At 41.7% G+C, this 20,194-nt stretch overlaps 1 protein-coding gene across 3 annotated transcripts in view; it reads left to right on the top strand.

The window, feature by feature from the left end:
• Window positions 1-20,194, top strand: part of LOC120518916 (protein kinase C gamma type-like) — a 102,619-nt gene that overhangs the window by 40,279 nt on the left and 42,146 nt on the right. For all 3 annotated transcript variants that reach the window (XM_039741937.1, XM_039741935.1, XM_039741936.1), the window contains 2 exons: window positions 18,964-19,075; window positions 19,238-19,369. In XM_039741937.1, coding sequence (XP_039597871.1) covers window positions 18,964-19,075; window positions 19,238-19,369 — 244 coding nt within the window. The remainder of the gene's footprint in view (window positions 1-18,963; window positions 19,076-19,237; window positions 19,370-20,194) is intronic.

Genomic DNA, 20,194 nt, shown 5'->3' with positions numbered 1-20,194 from the left:
TGTTTAAATTATTTTATACAACCCCATCAATGTATAATATGCCAATAACAATAGGATTTTTTTTCATGGGAACGGATTAATCATTTTCCCTTTATTTCTTATGGGAAAAATTTGTTTGGTATACTGTAAGTCCTGTTTGGTATAAGTCAAAGGATCTGGAACGGATTAAGGACGTATACCGAGGTACCAAATTGTACGTGTATGCCCTTGGTATGGAGGAGGAGGAGGAGAGAGATGGGTTTGAAAGGCATTGGATACAATTAATATAGGGAGACTGATAGACGTGAAAGATGCTACTTAGGTAAACAACAGATAGGTACGAAAGGTGCTTTATAATAGATAAGCAGTTATGAATAACACTATGCAATAGATATGGAAGAAGGCATGCATGTGGAATTAATCATATAGTAGTCGTGCTTGGCATTATGTCTGCTACAATATATACTTACTGTGAAAAGTGATGATTATTACATTCCATGTATTGCTCCCACTCTGTCAAAGTTCAAGCTTTCTAAGTTACAGACTGCTTGGAACAGCAAATGAGCTTTGTAATTAATTACAGATCCATCCACTAACTGTGTGAGCGTATTGGTGAATCAGAGACACTCACATGATCTGACTAATCCCAGGTGCCATGTTGGAGGTGTTTTTAGGAGTCGAAATCCCTGGCAACATCTTTGAAGAAGCGTGAATTGCTTTCTTCTTCTGTAGCAAGACAGCGTCCAACAAATGTTGGAAAAAAGCGTGAGGTCGAACCTGAATCACCTGACACTGAATAAATGTTTTTAGTGCCAAAAAGGAGAGCAGCATCCGTTAATTTGAAATGGGTGTCTTTTTAGTAGTGATGAACACAGTGCAAATAATGGGAACGGTCAGTGGCAGCACCGCACTCAAATGCCACAAAAGTTATACGTCAGTCAGTCAGTCAACATCCAACCCGCTCTATCCTAACTACAGGGTCACGGGGGTCTGCTGGAGCCAATCCCAGCCAGCTCAGGGCACAAGGCAGGAACAAACCTCAGGCAGGGCGCCAGCCCACCGCAGGACCAAAGTTATACAACTATCTAAAATTCAACAACGTACGTACAGCAAGCAGCACCAAGACCCGGTAGCGTTTGCCCTGCGATGGACGATTACTGGTTCACTCTAAACACACTTCCCTATCCAGAAGGCTATTCAATACAGATGGAAATAATGAAAGTCATTGCATGTTATTTGTTAAAAGAAACAGCTTGATTAACATTGTGTACAACAAATGTTTAAAAAAACAATGATCAGCAGGATGTGGCGGGCTGGCGCCCTGCCCGGGGTTTGTTTCCTGCCTTGCGTCCCGTGTTGACTGGGATTGTCTCCCGCAGAACCCCGTGACCCTGTACTTAGGATATAGCGGGTTGGATAATGGATGGATGGATAGATGATCAACAGGATAGCTAGATAAGAGAGACATCCCGTCCTGCAAGCAAAATTGTGTTTCCTTTACTTTACAAATGTCAAATAGAAATTGATACAGATCTGAAACAAATGGCACACTGTACACCTGCAACTGGTTTGTGGTTGAGGGGGAATTATGGACCCATTTCAGAGAATAACACTTACTGTAATTCTTTTCATGAAGAATTTACACTGAACAACAGATTTTTATGAACAGCATACTTTTGCCCAAGATCATACTGGTGACACAATTGCTCAAGGCCAAGTGCAGGAGAAGCACCAAGCTTACATCACTACGGGTAATAGGCCAAACGTGGTGAATGCCAGTGCTGTTAATGACTGCGCTCGACTCCAGTACTTTGGCCACAGGCTGCACTCAACAATTGGTGAACCTCATATGAGATTTGTGCTAAAAAGAACAATAGGCATGCCATGGTGGATAAGCTGTTGCAATACTACTACGTCTTATAGGCCAATGGTTCCCAAACGTTTTCGATTCTCGGCGTCCTTGCTGAATCCAGGTTTTCCCAAGGCGCATAAACCCCAATCAAATTCTAATTAGCGAAATAGCCAATCATTTTTTTTTTATTAAAGGGTTAAGTAAAAATAAATTAAACACGTATTTAAGATCACAAAAATTGTAATTGAACACGATTGAGACGCTGCGCCCACAGAGCCATATAATAATGCGCCATCACAGAAGGAGAGGGAAAAAAATACAGAGATGGAAAAGAAAGGAAAAAGGCTTGGAGAGCGAGAGTGCGGCATTGGAGCGAAAGAAAGAGGACGAGCCAGCCAGCCAGCATGAACGAGGAAAGTCCAGGCGATTCTATGTGCCACCTTGTAAGGGCTCATTTATACTTCATGCTCAGAATGCGTACGCACATGCATCATGGCTGCCACGCGTTCCCAGCGTTCATTTGACGCGTCCTCTGAGCAGGTCCTCAGAAATTAACGAGCACGAGTTGCAGTACCAGCAAAAAGTCGGTGGGCGCAGTGTGATAAAAGTTGGAACGTGACGTCAGAGTCTCTGTTTACTGTCTACATGTGACAGAAAGCCGCTTACGGGATCGATGTGCGCGCTTCGATGTTTGATGAACGGTTCGATGTGGTGAGGCAAAATGCCGACTTACAAATGCATTCGTGGTGCTTTTATAGTCAAGCGTCGCCTATTCCTGATCGTAATGACACGATACATTTTAAAAGTCTCACATACCATCTTTAGTGCCGTCCTTTTTTTTCTGGGCTTCCTCCTGAAACTGACGGCAGCGGCAAACAGCGACAGATCGCCACACAGAACACTTTGAATGTATGATACTCCAACTCTCTGCACATTTAGAATCCTTGAATTTATATTTGATATCCCATTCATGATGAAATGCACTAAAGTATGTATGTTACATTTTACAGATAAACCATTAATTTCATTTAAATAATGAATACTGTTAATAATTACACACATGGGGGTGACACGGTGGCGGAGCGGTAACACTGCTGTCTCTGCCTGGAGTTCTCATGTTTTCCTGCTGGGTCTCCACAGCGAGCTCCGGTTTCCATTCTAAAGATATGCAGATTTGGTGACACTAAAATGACGCCAGTCTGTGTGTGTGTGAGTGTGTGTGCTTGTATTCAGCTTGCGGTGTGCTGGTGCCCCATCCAGGGATTGTTTCTGCCTCGTGCCGAATGCTTGCTGGAACGGGCACATCCCTGGATTGATGGGTTTAATCATTAAACATCCTTTTCAGTGATATTGTGGTAAGATGTCATCGGAATTTAATGGGTGTTTAAGGCAATTCACAACACAGCGAAGCCGAACCTGTTCTCAACGTGTAGCAGCAGCAATCGCCACCCAGAGCACATTACATTTCTGATATTCCAGCTCTGTGCACATTTAGAATCCTTAGGTTTTTAATTGATATCACTTACATGATAAAATGTGTTAAAGCATTGTTTTATCTTGGTAGAGTAATATATATATATATATATATATATTGCTCTACTACTTGTATTATTAATATGTAGCCTTAGAATATCTAATCTCACAGACTTACCACTGTTTATAACAGGCCCATTCAAATGGCGGCCCATGGGGTCCCGCGAGGGCTCCAGACTTCAACTAAAATGATCACAAATGCGACCAAAAAGAGGTATGACTAATATCATTTCTACCTAGTTTGCCAGTAGTGAATTGTCATTGAAACTTTAAAGTAGTATATTGTAACAGACGCAAAAGGCTTTTTATATACAATATATATATATATATAGTGGATGCTGGCCCAGACACAGACAGACGGACAACGGTTTCTCACCCAACACACCCATTTATTTACAATATTTACAAATTGCAGTTCAGTGCACGTCCCAGTGCCTCTTGCACCGTTCCCCCAAAGTCCAGGCCTCACAGTACTTTGTGCTTTTCTCCTGGCCGCCTCCAGTCCTCCCTATAGCTCCGTCCTCTTCCACCCGCATTCCTCCGTAGCCATGCCCCAGTGTGGCGGAAGTGCTGGATTCCCGGGATATTCAGGCACTGGGGCGCCGCCTGGCGGTGGCCACGGGTCCTTACAGGGGCCCTCTACCCGAAGCCTCCAGCATAACCAGGACGGACGCCCCCTCGCGGTCTGGAGGAGGCACAAGCCCTCCTCCGGTCCTCCTGGGCGTCCCGGCCGGAGTACCACTATATATATATATATATATATTGTTGAGCGTATGTGCCGTTAACATATGTGTCGGTACGGGCTCCCCTAGCATATCCCTGAACTGCATGAAGGTTGTTTTATATCCCGAGCTAGGTGTGAGGGAGTCGCGGTGAAAATGACATCAGAATTGGAGATGCGTGCGGGAAAATATTTCTGAGTACACGGCGCTGCTGAGGGGACGGCTGAATTTCAACAAGACGCTGGATATGATGCAACCGGTCATCAAAACAAAAGGTAAGCTTGTAAAACATTTGAAATTCCTCTGCCCATCATATAGGTCCTCTGTTACAAAGATATCTTTGCCCCGTGGAATTCAGTTGTCCCTACTGACTTCGTGCAGGCACACTAAGGTGTGATTGTCACCGATCTCCTTGTGTTTGTGCATCTTTGCATGCTGTTTGTCTTTTGATTTAACACATACTCCATGCAAAATACCGGCCTGTCCGTCAGTAAACATGTGCGAGCAGTCGCCTGCCCACTGTTTCGTCATACACAGCGATGTGATGAAGTCTGCGTTCTAAGGTTGAAAGTGTATTATTGTCATTTTACCAGGGTGCTCAGTGATCGACAGCAGACAATAAGCGTTGTTAAAATGGTATCGAAAAATTGCACTTCGTTAGTTATTACTTCAGTCGTTTTGGCTTGCGCACAATATGTTCTGTTACTAATAAATTCTTCAACGGTAACTCATCAACAAAGAAACCTGGAAAATGATTTAGTAAAAATAATAATAGTAATAATTATAATTAATGATTAATTACTTGACATCCAACAACTGTGTACAAAGACATTTTAAAATAAATGTACTAATCCACTTTCACTCCATACGTGCAGCCTCTGGGGAATAAAAAATTCAACAGGAACGGCGTTGTGGAACTCAAATTTAACCTCTGCCATATCAGTGATTAGAAACGTGTGAATAAAATAGTTAAGTTCCATGAAAAAAAAAAATCCCTTGCCTGTCATGACCACCCCTTTATCTCTTTGAGGGCTGAATATTTTTTCTAAAAAACTCAGTTTTCTGAGAAGTATGCAAAACAAATTTTTCACACATAAATCAACATACCACATCTGTTGCTATGTGCCGTGGCTGCTATTGGCGCATGTTCAGCATCTCTGGCAGCAATGGCTGCATGGGGGCACCTCAATGGACAGCAGGAATGCACGGTGGGCCTGATGCCTGTCTGTCTACGTACAGCAGGTGGGTGGCTGGTGGTAGTCGCAGTGTAACACAGTATGTGGTGGTCCTCCCAGTCGAACGCTGCTGTTGGCGCATCAGCTACATGAAAGTGTTCAGCACCACAATCAGCTGGGGACCGATCAGATGGTACCTGGTACCTCACTTTCGTCCATTTCCAGATCACTTGCATCAAACTCGAAGTCTGAGTCAGAGTCCTATTCAACGAAATTAAGCAAAACGTTAATGGAGTATTTTGCTTTGCACATTCGCTTTGGTCTCTTGCCAGATGTCAATGCCATTTTAGAGGTGGTTTGCATGCATGCGTAGGGAATCGAGGTCAAATCAACAAAGATATGTAACATTCTTTCTAGCAAAGAGAGTCAAACTAAAACGTAAGGATGAGTTTTGTCACAGTATACAGCTGATTACCGTCCTCTACCCCTGAATTTTAACAAAAGTCGACATCAGCCCTGAAAGAGTTAAATTGTGGGAGGGTCTCATATTTCAAAAGAGAAACAAATGTAATTGCTAATACTGTGCATTTTATTTATTTTCATTTTATGCACTTTGAGATGTGAGCAAAATGTTTGTTTTATTATTTCAAAAGTGGGGAAAAAAGTATTGCTACTTCTTCAGATTCTGTTCAGTTATAGTTTTTTGTTGTTTTTTTAATACATTTTTGATGTGCCCGCGTCAGATCTTTAAAAGGGAAGCAATGAATAAACATTACTTGTTTTTAAATACATTCATTTCTGTAAAAATTTAAAATTTGTCATTACCTGCTGGCTTACCGCCTGATGAAAATGTCTGGCCCAGCTAAATCGGGCACAATTTAAATTGTAATTGAATAGCCCTGGTTTATAAGGTATTATTGTATATGCCTTATCCCCAACTTCCCTTCTATATCTATAACCTCAGGCAATTAGATGTAGTAAAAAGACAAGTTACACATAAAATAATGTATTACTGATAATATTCATAAATAATAACAAAATGCAAAGCACATTTGAATATTGGCAACCATACAACCTGATAAAATGGTGATGTGTAACTCAGGTGGCACACAGACTTGTAGTTACTTAAAATGTCTCTAGTTAAGGCATCATTGGTGCTCAGCTTTCAGCCACATGTCTGTTCAAAATGTCTGCTGAGCTGTGCTCTTCATTGTGCTGTTCTTGTCAGTTCATGGTGTGATTGTCTTCTTCAGTTGTTAGCAAGAGACAGATACTTCTGCATCATCACAGGTTAGCAAGAGAGATGCTTCTTCATCATATGTTGGTTAGAGAGAGAGAATGTGGTTGAGCAAGCAAATTTATAGGTTTTCTGTCCAACCCCTACAGCCAATCCAGACAGCCATATCTCAGACCAATGGGGGAAATAGTACATCTTAACACCTGCAACCCCCCAAAGACCATATGTTAAGCTAACCTGGCTTTGTGTGGGGGATGAGAGAAAGACTTTAGCAAAGAAACACTCATCAAACTGGTTTAGGACACCTGTTTTTCCTGTCGTAAAATTACAAAGAAAAGTCGTAAACGGGGGGGCAAACACAATGCCTCTCACCAAAGTAACACTAAATTACAAATAAAGACATACAAAACATTTATCGAGTTATATGCAAAATCTTACATCACAACAAGTATGTATGTTACATTTTACAGATAAGTCGTTAACTTCATTTAAATAATGAATACTGATAATAATTACACACGGTGGCAGAGCGCTAGAGCTGCTGTCTCACAGGGAGTCACGTCCCTGGTGTTTCCCGCCTGGAGTTTGCATGTTTTCCTGGTGGGTTTCCACACTGTGTGTCCTTCCAAAGACATGACGGTTTTGGGATTTGGTGACACTAAAATGGCGCCAGTGTATGCGTGCGCTTGTATTCACCTTGCAGTGAGCTGAGGCCTTGTCCAGGGATTGTTTCTGCCTCATGCCCAATGCTTGCTGGAATGGGCACATCCCTGGATTGATGGATTTATTCATTAAACATCCTTTTCAGAGATATTGCGGTAAGGTGTCATCGGAATTTAATGGCTGTTTAAGGCAATTCACAACACAGCGAAGCCGAACCTGTTCTCACCGTGATGATATCTCGCACTGCCACCTGGTGGAATCCTCCAGATTTATGTAAAAATGAGGACTGATCATTTATATTTATGTTAGGTAGAATGCCTAGAGGGGCTGGGTGGTCTCGTGGCCTGGAACCCCTGCAGATTTTTTTTTTTTCTCCAGCCGTCTGGAGTTTTTTTTGTTTCTTCTGTCCTCCCTGGTACTTTTATTCTATGTTAAGTAGTGTTCTCTGATTTTAATTCTTACGTTGTCTCTTTTCTCTTTCTTCATCATGTAAATCACTTTGAGGTACAGTATTTGCATGAAAATGTGCTATATAGATAAATGTTGTTCTTGTTGCTTATAAAAACTACTTTTTTGTTGATTTAGCTCTTTTAACTTTCTGGTAAAGTAGTCACAAGATTTACTAACCATGCTGGGATGATTGGTTTCTAAATGGCGTTTCAACTTACTTGGTAGCATGCACTCTGGTTCCAGAACTTTCATACACAGTACACACTGCGGCCTCTCTTCACCATTGACTTCTGTCAACGTAAAACCAAAGTCCAAATAACTTATTTTCGATAGATGCCCTTCTTCACCCTCTGGTTGACTTTGCCATTTATTGATGGTGTGCCCTCTTTATTTTCACTCTCACAACGCTTATTATTGTTTAGTAAAAACCGATCCATTTTTAAAAATACATATGAGAAGAAATACTTGAAAAACTTCACTGCACTTTATCACAACAATATACAGTGGATACAGTCTCTGAAAATGAATTCATCACTAAGGCCACGTGAAACCGACAGCTATTTATATACGAATACAAAGTACTGAGAAAGTTCGACAAATTAGTAAGACAATCGAGAAACTTAATTAATGTAGAGCGCCATCTAGTAACCATTTGTAGAGGCTTCCGCTAACCGTTATTGCTAAGTGAGTTACTGGTTTGATGTCGCGTCCTATCAGACTGAATTGAAAATAGGAAATAAAATGATGAACATTTTTTCATATTTCGTGGCTCCCCAGGGCGCCACGCCGCACACTTTGGGAACCTCTGTTATAGGCAATACATCTTGGCCTAATAATGTGCAAATACATGTGTGGGCATGAAGTGAACTTGAAAAGTATTTATACAGCAATGTTCTTTTTGATTTGATGTGCTTTATGCATATTCTAGCACACTGCATAAATGACACGATGGCCGTAGGATGCAATAATGTGTTACCATCTAAATGCTTCTTGAGTTTGCATTATATTAATATTGTTACATGTAATGCTTTTAAATGTGTTTGCAGCAGAACTTGAGTTTTTTTTTTTTTTAAATACCTTCTTAATCTTACAATATATTATTGTCATTGCAGATTTTATTTTGTATTTTGATTTTACATCCACACATGCCTTTCTGATATAGTAGAGCCTCAATTTAACATTACAGTATTTAACATCTAATATATTTGGATGGTAAGTGAGAATTTGATGGGTAATTTTAAACAAGTGGCATTTGCTTAAAGAACAACAACAAAAAACTAAATGTTTCTGATATACTTAAAATTACTTTCATAAATGTTTTATTATCAGTAATTTACTTCATTTTATGCACTAAATTTTATAATTTCTCAAGTGATCCCACGTTTAACACTTTTTAGTGGTTACTTAGAAGAGTGTTAAATGGGGATTCTACTGTATATGTATGTATATGCAAGTTGACTAGGTTTTTGTAATGCTATTAGTTCTTCCTCTTCTTCTTTTGGCTGCTCCTGTTAGGGGTCACCACAGCGGATCATCGTCTTCCATATCTTCCTGTCCTCTGCATCTTGTTCTGTCACCCCCATCACCTACATGTTCTCTCTCACCACATCCATAAACCTCCTCTTTGGCCTTCCTTGTCTTCTCTTCCCTGTCAGCTCTACCCTTAACATCCTTCTCCCAGTATACCCAGCATCTCTCCTCTGCACATGTCCAAACCAGCACAATCTCGCCTCTCTGACTTTGTCTCCCAACCGTCCAACTTGAGCTGACCCTCTAATGTCCTCATTTCTAATCCTGTCCATCCTCGTCACACCCAGTGCCAATCTTAACATCTTTAACTCTGCCACCTCCAGCTCTGTCTCCTGTGGACACCGTCTCCAGCTCATATAACACAGCTGGTCTCACTACCGTCCTGTAGACCTTCCCTTTCACTCTTGCTGATACCCGTCTGTCACAAATCACTCCTGACACTCTTCTCCACCCATTCCACCCTGCCTGCACTCTCTTCTTCACCTCTCTTCCACAATCCCCGTTACTCTGTACTGTTGATCCCAAGTATTTAAACTCATCCACCTTCGCCAACTCTACTCCCTTCATCCTCACCATTCCACTGACCTTCCTGTCATTTACACACATGTATTCTGTCTTGGTCGCCCTACTGACCTTCATTCCTCTCCTCTCTAGAGCAGATCTCCACCTCTCAATGTCTTCAGCAAACATCACAGTCCACGGGGACTCCTGTCTAATCTCATCTGTCAACCTGTCCTTCACCATTGCAAATAAGAAAGGGCTCAGAGCCGATCCCTGATGTAATCCCACCTCCGTCACTCCTACTGCAGACCTCACCACGGTCACACTTCCCTCGTACATATCCTGTGCAACTCTTACGTACTTCTCTGCCACTCCCGACTTCCTCATACAATACCACAGCTCCCCTTGAGGCAACCTGTCGTATGCTTTCTCCAGGTTCACAAAGACACAATGCAACTCCTTCTGGCCTTCTCAGTACTTCCCCATCAACGCCCTGTAATGCTATTAGTTGAAATTAATAAATCACAATTACAATATCAAAGGCAATATGAACATTTAGCATCGATAGATATAACTGGTGTGTTACGAAGGACACCATTATAGTAGATATGGAGACCACATTACAGGTGTTTGATGATGGGTATGAAAGATGCTATATACAGTTAGCACAGATAGACCTTTATGAAAGGTACTTTAAGATTACAGAGGTGTGAAATGTCTTCTTTGGAATTATAGGCTAAATGTGAGCCACATCAGTAGTTGTCCTCTTGATGGACGGATTAAAAGGCAGAAGTCTACGTGACCATCATCATCATCATCAAGCCCTTCCGTGAGAATCCTAAATCCAAAGAGGACTGTTTCATTTATGTTAGGTAGAATGCCCAGAGGGGACTGGGCGGTCTCATGGTCTGGAATCCCTACAGATTTTATTTTTCTCCAGCCGTCTGGAGTTTTTTTGTTTTTTTCTGTCCCCTGGCCATTGAACCTTACTCTTATTCGATGTTAATTAATGTTGATTCATTTTGTTTTATAATTGTGTCTTTCATTTTTCTACTCTTTAATATGTAAAGCACTTTGAGCTACTGTTTGTATGAAAATGTGCTATATAAATAAATGTTGTTGTTGTTGTTGTTGTTCTTGTCTGTCTCCCCTAATTCCTGCTACCCCACTTACCTGGGATAGCAGCTTACCTAAGAGTCTCTCCTTCGCACATTCAGGTGATGTCATATTCACTCTGTAAGCACACACATTCTCCTTTTAACCTTAATATTTATAATGAGTACACCTCTCACAATAGCCAGGACGACGGAGTAAAGACAGACAAGAGCTTGCACATACTTACTAAACTATGCTCTTGTTAAATTCGATTAATCATTGCAATTCTAACAGAGTCTAAAAAAGTTTTACACTTAATCAACCAGAGCAGGTAAATATATGAAGACACTAAAATGAAGGCCTCCTCTTACTCTCTTTTCCTTGGATCTTAGCTCGCTAGGAGGCTGATGGCAGTTATCATGTCAAAGCTACTCGTCTCTGTCTATCTGCAGAAATGCCTTTGCAAAATGTGCATCTGTTCTTAACCCTTAAAATATGCTGAATTATGCTAAAAGAACTTATTTTCATCAAATTCAATAGGTTACAAAGTATGTCAATGATTATCAATAGCCTGGTTGTTTAGTCTGCGGTGGGCTGGCACCCTGCCTGGCGTTTGTTTCCTGCCTTGTGCCCTGTGTTGGCTGGGATTGGCTCCAGCGGACCCCCATGACCCTGTAGTTAGAGTATAGTGGGTTGGATAATGGATGGATGGATGGTTGGTTAGTTAGCGTGTATAATGTGCATCAGTTCCTAGAAAGTCCAACTTTTTTATTAATTCTTTGCCAACAGTGAAATTGCCTAGGGTGTAATTGTTTATTTGGTTTTATTGCCCTTTTTTCAGCATATGTCCCTGTTTTTCAGCTAAACCTTGAGGCCCTTTTATATAGTAGGTCATCAACTGTCTCATTATCAGTATCCTTTGCCTCCATAATAATGTAGCTTTACGCAAAGCTAAAAGGCCAGTTAGCTATGCATTTGAATATCAAAATCATCACAGATAGGTTGATATTGAAGACGCCATATAAGAGATAGATATTAAAGGTGCTTTATAATAGGTACATATTAAAGATACCGTTTAATAGGTGCAAAGATTTCAAATGTGCTTTACTTACCTACTACTGATGTGGCATTTCAGACTAAAGCCAGTTCAGATCCAATTTCCACCTTGTCTGCATTTTATTCTCCTTGCTAACTCTGTTCCTCAATATTCTGTTTCTTTTTCTAGGCCTTGACCTCTTCTCACCTACATGGCCACAGTAGCCTTCATCCTTTAATAATGACAGCAATTTGAGGCTTTTCTTCAGTTTTCCATCATGATGTTTATCAAGTGTGCTTGGTGTGCATGTGTGCGTGTGTTTGTATGTGTGCCCTGTGGTAGGCTGGCGCCCTGCCCGGGGTTTGTTTCCTACTGCCTTGCACCCTGTGTTGGCTGGGATTGTTTCCAGCAGACCCCCGTGACCCTGTTATTAGGGTATAGCGGGTTGGATAATGGATGGAAGGATGAATGGATGTTTAACAATATTAAGCTGTTCTTCATTTTATTTTAATAGTCTAGATATCTGTCGTAAGAAACTTGAAAAATCTTGATTGTAGTCTCTGTATTTTTGTGGAACGTCAAAGCTCTGCCCCGTGCAGGGTTACTGGCTGGATTGCTGTTTTCTGTATTTTTTATTGTGGCTGGTCCTGACAGAAATTTTGGCTTCATCATTTTTCTCTTAGCATATATTTCCGGCATGCACTTAAAATGATCCGCTTTCTCTAAAGGACATTCATTCTTCTTTCAGAGATCCATCTGTAATTTCTCAACTACTTGGAGGGAACAGCTGTATTTAGTTTTATAAATATTGAGCTCTAGGTCCACTCCTATGGCTTCCCAGACTAAAACCCTTGCCAGGTCTTTCAATTCTTGGTCACTTTGCCCAATGAACAGTAAATCATCTTTGAAGGCTGAAATATTTTTATTTCTTCCTAACTTAATTTGTGTTTCCTTTCCTGCAACTTTTCTCATGACTTTTGCTAACAGTAAATTGAGTAGCAATACAGTCAGACAGTATGTTTGTTGAATGGTTGTGTTTACCTCAAACACTTACCCATTTACCTTTACTCTGACAAATGAACCATCAACATGCATTCTTTTAAGTCTCGTTATTTTCTCGGAGATTCCTCGGTTTTCTTCCATTTCTATTGTGACCTGTAGAGGGCGCTCCTGCTGCCGAAACCCGACACAGGCAGACACAGGACTCAAGTTCAGCACACACACGCTTATTATTTTTCTTTTTCCTTTTACCTACGCAGCACAGTTCTACACACAATAACTACGGAACACACCAATGTCTTTTCTTCTCTCTTCTTCTGTTTTTATCTCTGCCTGTCTCTCAGTCTGCCCCCACACCTCCCGGCTCTCTGGATCCCAGAGTAGTGGCAGCTGGCTCATTTTATAGGGCACCCAAAAGTGCCCCAGATGTCTGTTGATCTTCCGGCAGAACTTCCAGGTGTGAGCACCAAAGGGCTCAGCCATTCCTGCAATGCCTCATGGCAGTGCCCACAGAACCCAACAAACTTCAACTCCCAAGGCACTGCTGGCAACCCGGGGGGGTCTAGTGTTCCAGGGGAGGTAATGCCCTGAATATGCTCTCTCCACCTAGAAGCTAGCTAGCTTGCAATACCTACGCCATAGGTCAGGTAATGCCCACAACATCAGTCACAAAACGCCCTTTGACTCAGATAATCCTCCTACAACCCTAATCTTAACCATAGTGTAACGGGGCCCTAATGTTAACCATAGTCTAAATTCGTTGGGTGTTACATGACTGACGTTGAGGGTGTTTCATGATGTTGGGGCATTACATCAGTGGTTCTCAACCTGTGGGGCGGGCGAAGTAACAATAAGGGGGGGCGCGAAGATGTGAAAAAAAGAAAACAAGAATCGAAAATATGAAAAATTGAAGTGAAAACAAATTAACTTAAACTACATTCTGATACTAGAAAAATAAATATAGTTAGATAAATGTCCATAAACGTTAATTAGGTGTAACAAAATATGCATCTATGATATATCATTAATTAAAAAAGAACAAATTAGTATTAGTGAGCTCCTTTTAAACAAAATGTTTGGGGGACGCGATTAAAACTGTTATGAAAACTTGGGTCGCAAATACTTAAAGGTTGAGAAACGCTGCATTACATGACCGGCCTCATAGGTACTGCGGTCTGCAATTACACTCTGCTGTCGCCCCCAGTCCTTCCACTCAATAGGTGTCCTGGCCAGGCAAGGGCCCCAGCTGTACGCCACATGATCCAAATGTATTTTCCGCCTGTGTGATCATTAGGTTCCTTAACATCCACAAACAAGTAATGTATTTGACTGTAAAACTTCCAGCACTTGGCAAATGGGTCACTGTTCAATTACTCTTTCTGCTCATTGAATATCGATGTCTTTTTTCCTTCTACGGTGTCCAGCCTAGGAGTTTGTAAAATCTTTTTTTAAAGATGAATATATTTTATGTAAACATTTATTATTTTTAAAGACAGAAAAGGAAACAACAGGAAAAGAAAACTGCAACATCTAAAAGAGAATAAAGTTCTCCATTCTGCAGCGTCCCCGCAAACCTACAAGATTAATGTCATGAGGTGGCACCTCTTACAGTACTGGATTGACCGCTAAAGATCTGTGTTGACGGTCTACTTTAATGATAAAGTAAACTACGAGATTAAAGTGGATATTTCGCTATATTAAAGTTTAATCACAAAATACACCTTTTCACCGTGGCCTTAATTTTTTTCTCTGCTGTACATTCTGATGCTGTTGTGAAGTGAAAAAAAACTTTTAAAATGTATTGTGTCATTACAATGGAAAATATGCGACACTTGAATATAAAAGCACCACAAATGCGTCTGTATGTCGGCATTTTGCTTCACCACATCGTACCATTCATCAATCATCGAAGCGCGCACATCGATCTCGTAAGCAGCTTTCTGTCACAAGTAGACAGTAAACAGAGACTCTGACTGCGCCCCCCGACTTTTTGCTGGTACTGCAACTCGCGCACGCGTTGTGTTCATTTCTAAAAGGGCACGTCAAATGAACGCGTGGCAGCCATGATGCGTGTGCATGTACGCGTTCTGAGCGTGAAGTATAAATGAGCCCTAAGCCTTCTTGTTATGCTCTAAAACTCCAGCTCAGGACATGCAATACAAGGTTAACAGGATGGTTTGTGAGGGAGTGAGGCAAACCACCAAATCAAGAGGTGCTGGACCAATAAAAGAAGAAAAAGTGGTGGTGTCACAATATAGAAGTTCTTATTGACACTTAACCCAAAAAACAGTAAGTTTATTGAGAACCTGTCAGAGAGTAGCTGAACTTTAATAGCCTGCCATTAGTAACTGGTACATCAAGTACACTAACAAGAACTAGAAACAAGAATCCAGCACAAGCAAATGCCCAAGCCGCAATACCAGTCTAAACCAGAATACGCTGGTAAAGCTCCATACACACCAATGAGGTTTTCTTCCTACCACTGCCCAAGCCTTGACAGCTTGCTTTCTGATCAATTTCTCTTCAACCAACCGCCACATGTCACTGCAAACTTCAGCTTCTAAACATCCTGAGATCAGTAACAGGCACTGAGGAAATGATTACTTGATGTGACTCTGCAACTGCAGAATAGCTGCTCCTGTGGCTGAGTACCCATGTGCTGGCTGGAGAACAAAGGAAGAGTCTAGCAAGGCAAAACAGCCTCATGCAGGGACTGAGCTGTTGTTCAAAGCCATTGAGTACTGACTGCTCTTTAATGACTTTAATCTTTCAACAAGGTTACTGTGACGGTGCGGGTCCTGCTTCATGCTCCTTCTTCCTGTTTGGGAGCCTCTCGAACCCAACACCGTCGATAACGTAACCAAATGAGCTGACAGATGGGGACAAATCACACATGGAGCAAAGGGAAGGTGTGAATTTCCACTTGGGATTAATAAAGTATCAATCTATCTATCTATCTATTATATAGTGCCTTTCACACCTATCTATCTACAGTATCTACATCTATCTATCTATCTATCTATCTATCTATCTATTATATAGTGCCTTTCATATATATCTATCATATAGTGCCTTTCACATCTATCTATTATATAGTGCCTTTCATATCTATCAATCTATCTATCTATCTATTATATAGTGCCTTTCATATCTATCTATCTATCTATCTATCTATCTATCTATCTATCTATCTATTATATAGTGCCTTTCACATCTATCTATCTATCTATCTATCTATCTATCTATCTATCTATTATATAGTGCCTTTCACATCTATCTATCTATTATATAGTGCCTTTCACATCTATCTATCTACAGTATCTACATCTATCTATCTATCTATCTATCTATCTATCATCTAAGTGCAAAAGTGCTTTTATTATAAACAAAGAAATAGTGCAGTGCATCAAAACGTTTTCAATAAATAAATAATTCATACAAGCACCTGAAATGAGTGGAGATTAAAATTTCAATAAATAAATCCTTTAAAATGACTTTAAAATCAACTGGCTGGAAGCTGACCTTTTAAAAAAATCCCATATGGGTCTTGCAACAGGAGAGTCGCCCTATCCACACGTGCAGCTGACCTTCAACTGGTCCAGCAGCCTTCCATCCCCTAGCTACATGCAGGCTACCTCACCGAACTGAGACTCGGGACCACAGCGACCAGGGCTCACAATGGGGCTCACCCTCCCAAGCCTCCTCGACCTCTGCTGTCTTTCGCGGAGAGCCGTCCATAATCCTGCTCGCTCCTGCTCCTCTGAAAAACTCAGCAGGAGAGACCCAATCCATCCCCCTCCAAGTGTCGGCCTTACACCCTGCCACGGCTCTCCTCCCAGCTGCCTGCCTTGTCATAAGAAATGACAGGAGACATAAAAAGGTGTGGGGCAGCCACCCGTGTATTATGCCCCGGCTGCCAAAGGGTTGCATTTTGAGGAGTTGTGCCAGGTTCAAAGTCCAAAACAGAACTGAAGACATGTGGCAAAGATGGTGGCTTTCAAGGCCTGGACCGGAAGTGATGTCGTTTTGGACAGGAAGTGACGTCATCACGAGCGCAACACAACCCTGTGGTGTTTCCCATGAGTGGTCTGCAGAGGACTGAGAGAATAAGTCAGTGCACCTCGCCACACCCTGGTCAGGCATGGAATTGTCACTATTCAGACCCCATGTGCACGTGTGTGACAGCCTGCTCTCTTTCTGTCTCTCTCTCTCTCTCTCTCTAGTTCACTCACTCGCTCCCGCACCAGCTTTTACGGCCTCCTGCCTTTTTCTTTCCTTAACCTCCGTCCTTTTTCCCTTTTTCTCTTTATTCTTTGATCTCCTCCTTGCACTCGCACTTCCCCTTTTAACATGGGGACGGGCACAAGTGTGCCGATTAGCAGCCCACGGCATCAATTACGGGCACAGACGACTCCACACCTGTGCACTTAAGTGCAGAAATGCCCACGCCGCATCACACCTAGGACCCGCTCCCGCCACGCTACCACGCCCCCTCCTCAAAGCTGCAACTGTGCCAATTATTTATTTAAAAAGGCAATCAGCTGCAGACCTCAGTTTAGCACAGTTACCTTCCTTTTTTGCTCTTCCCGGGACATGATGTTCTCTGAAGCATCTTAACAAGTTATCCTGTTGGGTTTCTGCTCTCATTGAACCTTCCACTGCTGTGTTTTGCATCGACTAAGATGTGATCGCTTTGGTTATGTAAAAGGACGAAGGTCCAAGTCTTTAGAGTCCTGGTGCTTCCTGTCTTGCTATATGGTTGTGAGACATGGATGCTATCCAGTGACCTGAGACGAAGACTGGACTCCTTGTGTCTCTCCAGAAAATCCTTGGGTACAGTTGGTTTGACTTTGTGTTGCTCATGGAGTCCCGAATGAGGCACATGACCTGCATTGTGAGGGAGCGTCAGTTACGGCACTACGGCCATGTGGCGCGATTACCCGAGGGTGATCCGGCTCGTAAGATCCTCATTGTTGGGGACCCAAGTGGCTGGACCAGGCCAAGGGGTCGCCCACGTAACACTTGGCTGCGGCAGATAGAGGGTCATTTCCGGAGAGTGGGACTGGACCGCGTGTCTGCCTGGTTGGGTTGCAAACTGGGATCCCGAGTTTTTTGTCGTATAGTGGGTGCAGCAACACACTGTACCAGTGCAAGCTCGCCAACTTGACTTGACTTGTGTGTACCATCTTGGAGCATTTTTGCTAACATTAAAGTGATTAATCTCATGTATTTTTTGTTTGGCCCGTTAAGCAGACTATTTAACCATACTGTATGTTTGGCTTAATGACCAGTTGCCAGTTTATCTTGGCATTATCATCTTTCAAAAATAATTGTTTGTCATACAGTTGTATCCCCTCATATATTTTTCATTTTATTCCAATAGTATGTCTTCCTCTTAATCTTACCAGATACAATCTCTCATCTGTGGCATTACAACAGCAAAGTGTACTCTGAATTGTTTTGCATGTTGTATCCACTGAAGAACCATCTCATCTCTTCACGATATCTAGCTTGTGTGTTTTTAATTCCTTATCTAGGATTCTCACTGCATCTCACTGGTTATTTATTATTTATTGTTATTTATTATTATTTATTCATTATTCTAATTCTTACTTTGTCTTTTATTTCTCTTTTCCCCATCATGTAAAGCACTTTGAGCTACGTTATTTGTATGAAAATGTGCTATATAAATAAATGTTGTTGTTGTTGATGCCCGACAGCATTCTGTTCTTACAAAATGTCTTATTTTTTGCTTTTTATCCAAGGATGATAGTTAGCATTTCATAAGAGGTCGTGTTTTATGATATAGAGATGTTACATTATGATCAGCTCCCCAGCATGGAAGACCAGGGTATTCCTCATTTTTCAGCCTATCTGGCTTTATTGTTACTGCCAGGACTTTCAGCTCTCAATGCCATCGCTCTTTAGATCCGTTTGAGCATGCCAACCTCTTCACCACAACAATGAGGTGCTTGTTATCTTTGATGTGATAGGCACAGTATACAATTCTTCAGATAGATATCAAAGGTGCAATATACTGTACAGTTATCATGGATGGGTAGACAGGTTGCACCATAGCAGTCATTTAGGTAGTAAATATTTTGGAATAAACTTCTTTGTGCACACTCAGCCCTTCCCTTGAAGTGGCCTTTGTGTAATTTCTCTTTTCCTTTCTTTTTCTTTTCTTGCAGGACCTGCGCAGTAAGCATAAGTTCAAAATACATACATACAGCAGTCCAACATTCTGTGACCATTGTGGATCCCTACTGTATGGCCTGGTGCACCAGGGCATGCGCTGCTCCAGTAAGACCCCTTTAGACATACAGATGGGAGCTCAGAGCTGGCACTTCAATGTGTTAGAGGTGCCAGTAGTAGCTCTGGGGTTGTTATAACTATCAATATGAATGAGTGCCCACTGTAAAGCAGGTTGAACTACAGTCTTTTTTTTCTTTTTTTTCCTTATAGGCTGTGAAATGAATGTTCACAAGCGTTGTGTGGCCAGTGTGCCCAGCCTCTGTGGTCTAGACCACACAGAGAAGCGTGGCAGGCTCCATCTTACAGCAAGTGTTGAAAATGGAGAAGAGCTGCATGTGACAGGTGATGAAACTATGCCTCCTCATTATGTGTGCTAACCTTCAACCACATTCACTCATAGACATCCATCCATCCATTATCCAACCCGATAGGCACCCTGCCCAGGATTGGTTCCTGCCTTGTGCCCTGTGTTGGCTGGGATTGGCTCCAGCAGACCCCCGTGACCCTGTATTCGGATTCAGCGGGTTAGAAAATGGATGGATGGATGGATGGATATGTACTAACTACGGGGTCACGAGGGTCTGCAGTAGCCAATCCCAGCCAACACAGGGCGCAAGGCAGGAAACAAACCCCGGGCAGGGTGCCAGCCCACCGCAGACTCATAGACATACAAGTTTTAAATTATTGTAATGGAGTAAAATGTACAACAACTTCACAAACATAAATTCACAAAGCAGTGCTGTTGACATTGCAACACAGAATTCACTCCCTATATCATAACTTAAAAATAAATTATCTCTCTGTTATAAAATAAAGTCTTGGAAGGAGACGAGACGTGATCTTTCTCAGAGAGACACTTTCACGTCCTGCGAGACGAGTCTTTGTGCCAAGAGATTTCACCACGCCCGGGGCCGGAAATAAAAGACAAAGAGTAGATGACAAAGTAGAACGTCGTAAAGAATTCAAAAACGTCGGTGCGGTACACATGCAGAGCAGGTTAGAGATAATGAAAGTACGAAAATTCGAAAGTCTCAAAAAAAGGATAGTAAAGAAACGGAAATTATTATTCGTTTAAACAACGGAACAGCGAAAAGAGATCGAATATATTGTTTGGATTTAAACTTGTAGATCGTATAATTCGTGTTGCCATCAAGGAAAAAAAAAAGT

This window comes from Polypterus senegalus, chromosome 18 (assembly GCF_016835505.1).
Source record: "Polypterus senegalus isolate Bchr_013 chromosome 18, ASM1683550v1, whole genome shotgun sequence".
NCBI lineage: Eukaryota > Metazoa > Chordata > Cladistia > Polypteriformes > Polypteridae > Polypterus > Polypterus senegalus.
This window is presented reverse-complemented; position numbering and strand designations above follow the sequence as displayed.